Source organism: Primulina tabacum, chromosome 2 (genome assembly GCF_025594145.1).
Source record: "Primulina tabacum isolate GXHZ01 chromosome 2, ASM2559414v2, whole genome shotgun sequence".
NCBI classification, from domain to species: domain Eukaryota; kingdom Viridiplantae; phylum Streptophyta; class Magnoliopsida; order Lamiales; family Gesneriaceae; genus Primulina; species Primulina tabacum.
Window position 1 is genome coordinate 1556956 of NC_134551.1, and position 12130 is coordinate 1569085.

The 12130-nt window shown below is 30.2% G+C and overlaps 1 protein-coding gene across 1 annotated transcript; it reads right to left on the minus strand.

Moving 5' to 3' along the window:
* Window positions 1-6392: 6392 nt before the first annotated feature.
* Window positions 6393-9132, minus strand: LOC142537232 (putative indole-3-pyruvate monooxygenase YUCCA10). Its single transcript, XM_075642781.1, has 4 exons — window positions 8469-9132; window positions 7102-7335; window positions 6834-6956; window positions 6393-6616 (listed from the first exon to the last, which is right to left on the minus strand). The coding sequence occupies exons 1-4, from the start codon at window positions 8895-8897 to the stop codon at window positions 6452-6454; spliced, it is 951 nt and encodes a 316-aa protein (XP_075498896.1). The 5' UTR covers window positions 8898-9132; the 3' UTR covers window positions 6393-6451.
* Window positions 9133-12130: the final 2998 nt, after the last annotated feature.

Consider the following 12130-nt stretch of genomic DNA (forward strand, 5'->3'; position numbering starts at 1 on the left):
GTGGGGGGTCCCAAAGTACACCTAGTTCGCATGAGTGGTCCGGGCACCGCTGCCGCCGCCCCCACCGCCGCCGCCCCCAAAAAAATTATTGTTAAAATTAAAACCAAAATTGTAGGTACCATATAAATATATTATTTTTTGAAAATTGTTTCTATTGCTACTTCTTCTATTCAATCCCCTCCAGATATAAAGGATTTTAAATTTAAATCTTCTGTTTCTGATATAGAAAAATTATTAGAACAAAAATTTAAAAATCTGAATTTGAATACTCTTAATGAAGAGTTTGATAATGATAATGATCATTCTGAATAAGAGATTAATAAAATCAAATGGGCAGATAGACCTACCCAAAATAAATATTATTATAATAGACCTACTCCCATGGATGTTCTTATTGAAGAACAAGAATATATATTTGCTAATAGTTATAATGGAAAAAGTATTTATGAACGGAATATTGATGGTTTTAGTGATAAGCAAATTTATAATACTGCTCACAGAATGCTTATGTATAGTACTGTGTGTAAAACTTCTGGCAATACTGATAAAAATATCGCTAAGATGATTATATCAGGTTTTACTTGTCAACTTAAAGGTTGGTGGGATAATTATTTAAATCAATTCCAAAAAGAAGATATTATTAATTCTATAAAGATAGAGAATAATATTCAATCAGAAAATGTTGTTTATTCATTAATAATGACTATGATTGAACATTTTACTCGTAAATTCACTTATGATAGTGAAAAGATTCGTACTTTAATAAGTAATCTAAAATGTAAAACACTTACTGATTTTAGATGGTATAAAGATACCTTTTTATCTCGTATATATGAGATACCAGATTGTAATAACAGTTTCTGGAAAGCTAAATTTATAGATGGTTTGTTTACCTTTTCTATTTGCTGAAAGAATTAGAAAAGTATTAAGAAAGGATGAGATTAATATTCCATATGATAATTATACTTATGGAAATTTAATTAATACTTGCATTAAAGAGGGTTTAGCTCTCTGTAATGAATTAAAATTAAATAATCAAATTAAAAGACAGAATTTACTTGAGAAAAAACAATTAGGTAAATTTTGTGATCAATTTGGTATGGACTTACCTAATAAAGGTAAGAAGAAAATTAAAGAAAAAGATGAAAAATTTTATAGAAAGAAAAGACATTTGTCTGATAGACAAAGAGATAAAAAGAAGAAAAGAAAAGAAAGCCGTGATTTACGGAAAGAAGAAAAATACAAAAATAAATTAATAATTTGTAGAAAATGTAAAAAGCCAGGACATTATGCTAATCAATGTTGGGCTAAAAACAAAATTAATAATTTAGATATAGATGACAATCTAAAAGAAACATTATTTAAAATAATAATGGATTCAAATAATAATTCTGACAGTGAAACTGAGAATTCTTCAGAATCTTATATTTCAGAAGAAATAATAGATAGTGAATCAGATATTTCTGATGATTTAAATGAATGTAATAATTGTATACAAGGAAAATCTTGTTTAAATCATATAGAAGATAAAAATGATGAATTTTATAAACTAATGTCTCAATTCAATGATTTAAATATTAATGTGTTAACTAACAATAATATTTTAGAATTTCTTAAAATGATTAAGGATCCAGTATTAAAATCCACAATTATTGATCAAATGGAGAATACTGCTTCAACTAGCAATAATAATAATAATATTCTTGTTAAACAAGAACAAGCTTACTCTATGAAAGAAGTTAAAAATCTTCTTCAACAGAAATATAGTAAACAGAATCCAGTTACTATACAGGATTTAGTTAAAGAGATTGATAATCTTAAAGAACAAGTAAAAATTTTACAACACCATAATAATAGTTTAAATTATCGTGTTTCAATCATTGAAACTAATAATAATAATTCAGTTAATAATTCTGATAGTTTTGATAATCTACAAGATATTTTTTTTCCTGATCCAGATAAAAAACATTTATCTGTTTTAAGCATGATTATATCTCAAAAATGGTATACCAATATAACTTTATTAATTAAAAATTCTTATAAAAAGAATTTCATTGCTATGATTGATAGTGGTGCAGACTTAAATGTTATACAGGAAGGATTAATTCCTACGAAATATTTTCATAAAAAAACTACTCATTCTCTCTCTCATGCAGGAGGAGAACCATTAGAAATAAATTATAAATTACCAAAAGTTTATATTTGCAAAGATAAAAACTGTATTCAAACCAGTTTTTTATTAGCAAAAGATATTTTTAGCCAACTTATACTTGGTCTTCCTTTCATTTATCAAATTTATCCTTTAACTTATGTTGATGAAACATGTATTATAGGAACTTTTCAAGGTAATCATATTTCCTTTAAGTTCATAACTAAACCTGTTCATAGAATTCTTAATGAATTACAAGAAAAGATTGATAGGAAAACTTTTCAGATTAATTCTTTAAAAGAAGAAGTTAATATATTAACTATAGATGATAAATTCCAAAATTCTAAATTACAGGAAAAAATTAAACTTATTTATAATAAGTTTTCATTAGAAATATGTAATGATCTTCCTAATGCTTTTTGGAATAGAAAGAAGCATTTAATATCTCTTCCATATGAAGAGAATTTTGATGAAAAAAATATTCCTACCAAGGCTCGTCCTTGTCAAATGAATTCTGAATATTTAGAATTATGTAAGAATGAAATTCATTCTTTATTAGAAAAAGGTTTGATAAAGCCTTCTCGATCTCCTTGGTCATGTACTGCTTTTTATGTTAATAAACATTCTGAACATGAAAGAGGAGTTCCTAGATTAGTCATAAATTATAAACCATTAATAAGGTTTTAAAATGGATTAGGCATCCTATTCCTAATAAAAAAGATTTATTAGATAGACTTGTTAATACTATCATATTTTCAAAATTTGATTTAAAATCAGGATTTTGGCAGATTCAGGTAAAAGAATCTGATAGATATAAAACTGTTTTTAATGTTCCAATAGGACATTATGAATGGACAGTAATGTCATTTGGCCTTAAAAATGCCCCTTCTGAATTTCAACAAATTATGAATGATATTTTTTATAATTACAGCAATTTTATAATTGTTTATATTGATGATATCTTAGTATTTTCTAATGATATTGAAATACATTTTAAACATTTAGATATGTTTAAAAATATTGTTATTCAAAATGGACTTGTTATCTCAAAATCTAAAATGATTTTATTTCAAACCAATATTAGATTTCTTGGTCATATGATTGAAAAAGGAAAAATAATTCCTATACAGAGAAGTATAGAATTTGGTTCAAAATTTCCTGATATTATAACTGATAAAACTCAGTTACAGAGATTTTTAGGAAGTTTAAATTATATTTCTCCTTATATTAAACATTTTACTAAAGATTCTGCTATCTTATATAATAGATTAAAGAAAAATCCTTTACCTCGGTCTGAAATACATACAATAGCTGTTAGAAATATTAAGGAAAAGGTTAAAAACCTTCCTTGTCTTATTCTTGCTAATTCGCAATGGGATAAAATTGTGGAAACAGATGCTTCAGATATAGGTTTTGGAGGAATCTTAAAACAAAAAGATCCCCAAAATAAACAAGAATATCTTATTAGATTTTATTCTGGTAAATGGAATAATGCCCAGAAAAGTTACTCCACAGTAGCAAAAGAAATCTTAGCTATTGTCAGATATATTTTAAGATTTCAAGATGATTTATATAATCAAAAGTTTATTATAAAAACTGATTGCAAATCTGCAAAATTTATGTTTAATAAAGATTTTAAACATGATGTTTCTAAACAAATGTTTGCAAGATGGCAGGCTCATTTAGCTCCTTTTGATTTTGAAATCATTTATAAGAAAGGTGAAGATAATCACTTGTCAGATTTCTTAACTCGAGAATATTTATCCTAATGTTTTCATCTACAGATATGTATTCCCGAGTAAGAGGAGAGTCCTCTTATAGAGGGCGAGGAGGTAGGGGAAAACCCCCTAATATCATTGCACAGCATGGAAAACAGAGGCTTATAGCCCAAAACTTATCCAGTTCATCAGCCAGTAATACTGAGCAAAATAATGAGTTATACAATGAATTTCAAGAATTTTTGAAACAAAAGAGAAGTAATACAGATTCTCAATCTTCAGTAAAAGATGATGATAATGATTCAGCTCTATATACAGAGACAAAACATCGAGAATTGATTCTTCTTATAGAAGAAAAAGATACCCAATGGGAAAAAACTCCATGGACTATCATGGAAAGATATCTAACCAATACATCATATGTATATGGTTCCTACAAGCAAAGAGGATTTTATGAAAATCTTCTGATATCTACAAAAAGTGTTGACATAACTCACTTTTTCAGTAATACTCAGCAGAAAGGAAGTTATAACTTCTCAAAATTTATAATCAAGAAGATTATATCTATTTAAGAATGGGGTATATCTCCATTAGTTGAAAAAGAATTTTATTCTGAAAATCATAAAATGAGTTTTAAATTCAATTTTTGGGATTATATTGAAAGTTTTAATAAAACCTTGTTTTATGAAAATGAAAAAAGAAAACATACTTGGTTTTTAAAGATTTGTGAAAATGTTTTTCACTATCCAGTTCCAAATTGGTTTTTCATATGGTGGAAGATATTTGGTCCATCCGCAAAGATTTTGCCAGAGGTTTTTATAAAACCCATGAATACTTGGTTAAATGTTTCTCCAAGTATTAAAAAATCATTTTCTGAACATTGGATCGATGGTAAGACTCTATGTCTATTTTTCATGGAATTTGGTATCCCATGGATTTGGAAATGGCAGCCAGAATTCGGTTACACTGATGAAGGTATCCCTTGCATATGGAGGGTCAGTTCCACAAAATTCTGGGACAAATTATTGAGAGATGATCCAGAAACTGGAAAACCATATGGTTATGAAACTCTTCATCAAATGGAAGAAAAAATTTCTTTATATCAGCAAGAAATTAATAATCAACAAGAAAAGGAGAAAGCCTCTATGAGTCCTTTCAAGATTCTTACTCAGAAATATTCTGAAATATATTCAAAAGAAAAAATGATTGAGATCTATATTGAAGAAATGAAAAAAGATCTTTTCCAGAATATTGGAGGTTCTGATTCCAAATCAGATAAATCTATGACGTCTGAATCTAGTGAAAATCAATTTATTCATCTAATGAAGATGCAAGATGCTCAAGACCCTGAGGATGATATTCCTCAATTTTCTCAGATCGATGACATTTTTGAGAATTTGAAAAATTCTTTAAAAGACAATATTAAAGATGATTAAGATCATCAGAAGAAGAATCTGCAGTTGGTGGAATATCACATCTCATCATGGCATATCGTGACAAAAAGTGGGTGGCATATCATTTTTACTTTTTGAATTTATATTACTATTTGCTTTAATAAAGCATTTACTGCTTTTATTTTAAGATGGAATCCGGGGTTTGATGTCCGGCTCTTCTATCTATAAATAGGTTTATTCTGTGTCTTTAGAAGGACACGGTTGAGTTTGCTCCCCTCTATTCTCCCTTGTAAAAAACCTTCTGAAGTATATCAATAAAAAGTTTGAAGTTCTGATAACAACTTTGTAAGTTCTTACTGTTTTTATTTTCTGTTTTTATTTACTGTTTTATATTTTTATTTCATAGGTTTAGCCTGAATGATAGGCTAAAGCATTCGTGCTAAATTATTACCTTACTATGACATGATCTATATTTATTTGTTCTTGTGATCAGATTGAGATAATAAAAGATTTATTTAAATTTTTGAAATTTAATGTAATATAAGAGTCTTTGGTTAGAACATAAGGTAAAAAGATGAACCAGGAAATGGTAAACACAAGGTTCGAGTTTAACCAGGAAAAATAAATTCATGTTGTAGCCCTTTAGCCTGCTTAGCCGAGAAATGGCGTTTAAGGCGTTCATGGGTGATTTTTTATGAATTTATGATTCTGAGGTGGACCTCGGTAAAATCCTCTGTTGTTTAATTTCTTTGGTATATCTTTTATAAATCCTTTTATGTTTTGTAAAAGTTCCAAATAAGAATCTTATATTCATTTTATTCTGAGATTTAAATTCTTCATTTTCTTAGCTCAATACGAGTTGAAGATGGTATATAGGCTGGAAACCAATAATCCTCCATGTGTGCGAAAGCCACTAAGAAAAAGTTTGATAAAACGACGCCACGTATCAGATTCCTCACTTTGATCCCAAGCCTCAGATGGTAAACAAAAAATAATATATTTATATGGTACCTACAATTTTGGTTTTGATTTTAACAATAATTTTTTTGGGGGCGGCGGCAGCGATGCCCGGACCACTCATGCGAACTGGGTGTACTTTGGGGCCTCCCACACAGGTGTATTTTTTATATATAAAATATTAAAATAATGATAATAAAAATAAATAAAAGTGGATAAAAAGCTGGAAGCAGTCACCACAGGGTCTTGACATCAGTGGCTATCTTCTGAGCATCGATACCAGCTCCGTAAATAGTGTTGCGGCCCAGACCAGAACAATAAAGCCCATTTTTACCTTTCCAATGATCAGGGTAACTCCGCACTGGAAGCCCATCATCATTTAAAAGATAACCATCTCCCTGTAAATAATTAAAATTAAAATTAAAATAATAATTCAACTATAATTTTTTTTTTTTTTTTTTTGTGGTTAGGCACCACGTTAAGCGAATGAAATATAGTCGAAAAACGTATATTATAAATAAATATTAGATTTTGTTGTGAGTAAAAAAAATATATAAGACTTCACCACTGTTATATGTATGTGTATGTATATGTATATGTATCTTTATACTTCACCTTGAGCCAGTATTTTGTTGATCTTTTGAATCCCGTGGCAAACACAATAGCATCGAAGGAATATTCATTCCCATTCTCAAATAACACACTTTTGCCTCCAATGCTCTTTATCCCTGGCAACACCTGTTTATTCATATCCAATAATCTCAGTTTTAAACTAGACACACACACACACACACACACATATATATAGATATATATGATCTTCAAAATATGCACTATTTAAATTCCTATAGGAGAATCATTAAATTTTAAACGTACAATTGACCTGAATCTCCCCTTGCTTGATTTTTCGACAGGTTCCGACGTCGATAACGGGGTATTTTCCATACTTATTTTTCATAACAAATGGCCCCTCTTTTGGTCTTTGGATACCAAACTTGCTCAAATCTCCGTATACAAGCTTGCTCATCACAGTTAATATGGAATCAATCCGATTCAAACTTAAATATTTCAATAATACCAAACCCACATGCGTCATTGTTCTTGATAGTATATGAATCTGCAACCACAATAATATTAATCATTAAATTTAACAAATTCAGTCTATGCTAGATAAATATATAATAATGTTGTTGGATCTCACACACACATGTAACGTATTGCCTACTCAAATAGTCAAAAAATTTATGCGAGAATATACATCATATCCCATATTCTTGTGAATTAAAAAAAGTATTTTGGTCTAGATATATATAATTTATCAATACTACGAGCATTCATTCTTATAGACTATCTCAGGATACAAGGAAATCAAATTTCCTTCCAATACAAACTGACATAATCAAGGATGACAATGAGTCAGCGAAATAAAAGGACATCGTACGTGGTGGCATCAGATTTTCTGACACAAGAAATGCAAAAATAAAGGTTGTTTTCTGCTGCCTATCTCCAAGTCTTGGCATTTTATGATGTGGAAGCACAAGAATATGTAAAGATAAATAAGTGAAAAATAGTCTCAGATAATATATCAAATTTTGGTGTATATTTTACACTAAAATAATGTGATTTTTGCACCAAATACAACGTACATTTTCATCTCATTTACTTCAAATTTTATACTAATTTTTTTATATTATTTATGAATCATTAAATCAAATTATTATTTAATTAATAATAATTAACATAAATAAATATTTAAAAAATCAATAGTTATTATTTTAACTTTTTATGGTTAGTATCTCAATAAATATTTTATTATTATTTAAATACTATTTATATTTAAAAATAAATAATAAAATTAGTACGTTCTATAATAATGGTAAAAACTTGTGTGAGACGATCTCACATGTTATATTTTGTGGAACAGATCTCTTGTTTGGGTCATCTATGAAAAAATATTACTTTTTATGCTAAGAGTATTACTTTTTATCGTGAGCATCGATAAGATTGACTTGTCTCATAGATAAAGATTCGTGAAACCGTCTCATAAAATATCCACTATGTAATAATTAAAACAAAAAAATAATAAATAAAAAAATAGGTGGAGGCTACGCTATTTTTGCCTCCGTTGGAGCCAATGTTTGCACCCAAAGATTGGAGATGCCTAAAGAGGACATCCCGTTTATACACGTGGATTGCGTAGCAGTATCAAAATGAACAAAGATGAGTAAAATTAATAAGCATTGATCTCACCGGGCTTCGGACAACGATGGAGGTTGTCGCTCCAGAGTTAGCAAGATCCAAGGAAATCTCCATGCCAGAGTTTCCACTCCCCACAACCAAGACACTTTTATCCTTAAACTTCTTCCCGTTCTTATACTGCGTCGAATGCAAAACCTCACCATTAAAGCTCCGCAAACCCTCGATCTCAGGCCAGGAAGCGTCGCAGGATTCACCAGTGGCCACAACAAGAAACCTGGACCTGTACTCCTTTACTTCAGCGGACCCCATGCCACAATCTCTGGCCTTCACTTTCCACTTTCCCGCAACTTCATCGTACGCCGCCGCTTCCACCGCATGGTGGAGAATGGGGAGGATCCCGAAATGCGAAGCGTAGTCGTTCAAGTACTGTATGAACTCCGCTTTTGATAAGTAGGCGGAGTAAGCTTTGGGGATGGGCATCAGGGGCAGCTCGGAGTAGGCTTTTCGCAGGTGCAGGTGGACACGGTCGTAGGTGTATTTCTTTCAGAGTGAAGCCACACAGTCTTCTCTTTCCAGAAGTATGTATGGGATTGAGAGTTGGCTTAAACACGCCGCCGTGGCCAGGCCGGATGGGCCGCCGCCGACTACTATCACCGCCGTTTCTTCCGCTTTCTGCTCCGCCATGTGATAGCATAAAACTTTGTCCTGATCGATTGATCTATGTTTATATATATATATATATATATATATATATATAACACGACTGGTTCACGCATTTCTTGAATTATTGTTATTATATATAGAGAATGACCCTTCGCCATTTCCTTTTTTTCCTTATTTTTTTATTTATTTATTATGAATTAGATATGTTACAATTGTTTTTTTAAATTATATATGTTAAATTTTGTTATATTAGTTTATATTTTATTGTATGTGCTGCAAATGCCCCCGACACTTATTGAATATCACCGGACCTCAGCGTAAAACTGTAAATGCTATTGTATATTTCGTTTTCGGAACGAGAGAATAATTTATTTGATAAGTTCGGTTTAAATTGAATTTTTTAAAAATTTATAACTGGCTGCCTTTATTTTTATGGTATACTTAAGATAAACTCAAATAACAATACAATAATATGTAAATCACGCTCATCAGATATAACACACTGGACAAGTCTTGTGTGACAAGTCTGGTGTGATAAGTTCAAATTAAGAAGTCAAAAAACAACGAAGAATTGAAGATATTCGTTATACTCTATCATTTTATCGTTACGACGTGACGACTAAATTGGATCTTGATCATTAACTAATCAAGAAACATTTGTGTAATAATTTGCTTCCTTTGACTTTTTTATTGAGGTGCTATGTGACACGAAATATTGTTAACTAACATTTTTTTTTGGGTTAGGGTGCTTAAGTGAATCGAAACTTTTTCGCCAAGATAATTAAAACATGTTAAAATACTGTAAAACAATATTGACACGCATATCGTTTACCAAGTTTTGTTGTCGGTTTCGTTGAATATCCCAAATTTTCAAATAAATTTGACGAAAATTGTTTGTTACCAAATTAAAAAATATGTCATTTAACATTATTATATAATCGCTAATTTTTATGATTTTAAAAATAACCTGTTTGTATCCTTATAGTTTTAATTGACTGGTACGAGTAGATATGACCGACAAGTTTCCATAAAAAAAAATGTCGGGTAGGTGGTAGTCTAACTGAAGCATATTAATAATAGAACTATGTCTTTTGTGAGACGATCTCACGAATCTTTATTTTTGAGACGGATCAACTGTGAGAACCCGAAATTCCAGCAGTAGCTAACAAAATTCAGCAGCAAGACAAAGAGTTCAGCAGAAGCTTCCAGCAGCAACTGATATTTCAGAAGCTGGTATTTTTCCAGCAGATATAATACAGCAGCAGAAGAATTCAGTAGCGTGAAATTCCAGCAGACAGCTACTGATTCTGCTTATGACTTGTAACTGAAGCATTTATCATGGATTAAAGGCAAGTAATGACACATAATGGCAGATTATGACCATTAGTTGGGAGGCTACCAGTCAGAATTTTACCTATAAATAACACCCTCAAATCTCTGAATTGGTGTTATACAAATCTTGAGTTATCACTTGAAAATTCGAGTTAAGAGAGTGTCTTTGTTCAAGCAGTAAAATCCAGTAGCGAGAGCAAACATATTTCCAGACTTCGACCAAAACTTCTAGCAAATACAGTAAGTGACTTTACGTATAAATATCTTGAAATCAGTTTGATAATTCCTGTTTTGAATCAAAGTATATGTATTTTTGATTTCTGATATCTAATTTTTGAAGTACTGAAACCTAGTGAACTAATGGTAGGAATATATTCTGAACATTACTGAATTCTGATTACTGATTACTGGCCTCACACCTTAGAGTAAAGAACATATAGGGGACTGATATCAGTTTAGCCATGAAATTCACAAACGTGCTCAGTGCTTACTTGCTAAATTTTAAGTTCTGATTTTTGTCCTGAATACTGATTTCTGTTCTGAAAATAAGAATTTCTGTATATCATTTGTATTACTGTTTCTGTTGAAAATGATTTCGAAAACTTGGAATTATTCTCACTCCCGCTTATTGAGTGACGATCATATCACTCACCCACCACACCCATCTCAGATAAAAACGAGGAAGAAATGTTAGAAGAAGAAGAGCAGATTCAGTTTTGGGGCTAGTGAAGAAGACTGTTATTTCTCAGTTCTGATTTATGTTTCCCGCTGCATCTGTTAAGACGTTATTATATTTGGTTTTACATTTTCGCTGTAAACCAATAGTCATTTGACTTTGTATCAGACAATCAATATTCAGTATTTTGAATAAAAGATTGGTTTATGAATTTTAGTACTTCTGAGGCTTGTTGTTTTCGAATGTAAATCTGAAAGCAACGTCGGTGTCGACCAACCCCGTCCCTGGGACGTGACATCAACCCTATCGATATTCACAATAAAAAGTAATATTCTTATCATAAAAAGTAATATTTTTGCAATAGATGACACAAATAAGATATGTGTCTCACAAGTGAGACCGTCTCATGCAAGTTTTTGCTTTAATTTAACAAAAACAAATTCAATTGAGAATATTAACTTATTATTTATCATTTATTGTGAAATTTTATGCAATATTTGATAAAATCTTTACTTTCTTCATATATAGTCTTAATCAATTAACTTAGTATTTATCAAGGTAATGTTAGGTAAGCCTAATTAGTTCTCGTATCTCATGTCCCGCGTTTTATCTCATCCCCTAATTAAATGGTGTGGTAACCTTGCCAAATTTTATTAGATTTAGCATCGACAATTATAAATGTTAATTTATTTTTAAAAATATCATGCTAGCTACTAAATTTTGTCACATTTAAATTTCGTGGAATATCGATAAAATATTTTAAAAAAAATATCGTCTTTTATTATATTACTTACAAGTTACAAATAGTGTGAATTGGTCAACAATGTATATAATGAAATGTTATAATATTTACGAGATTTGGCCTAATAATATAATAAAGGGAAATTACAATTATTCGACTTTCCATTTATAAGCGACCATATCTTATTATTCTGATTATGTAATTGCCACATTTAATTTACGAAATCAAGAAATTTTGACCATGCTCCAAGCGGATGCTAGTCCTTTACAATTCCTATATAAAGAGACCTTCTGTAAGGGC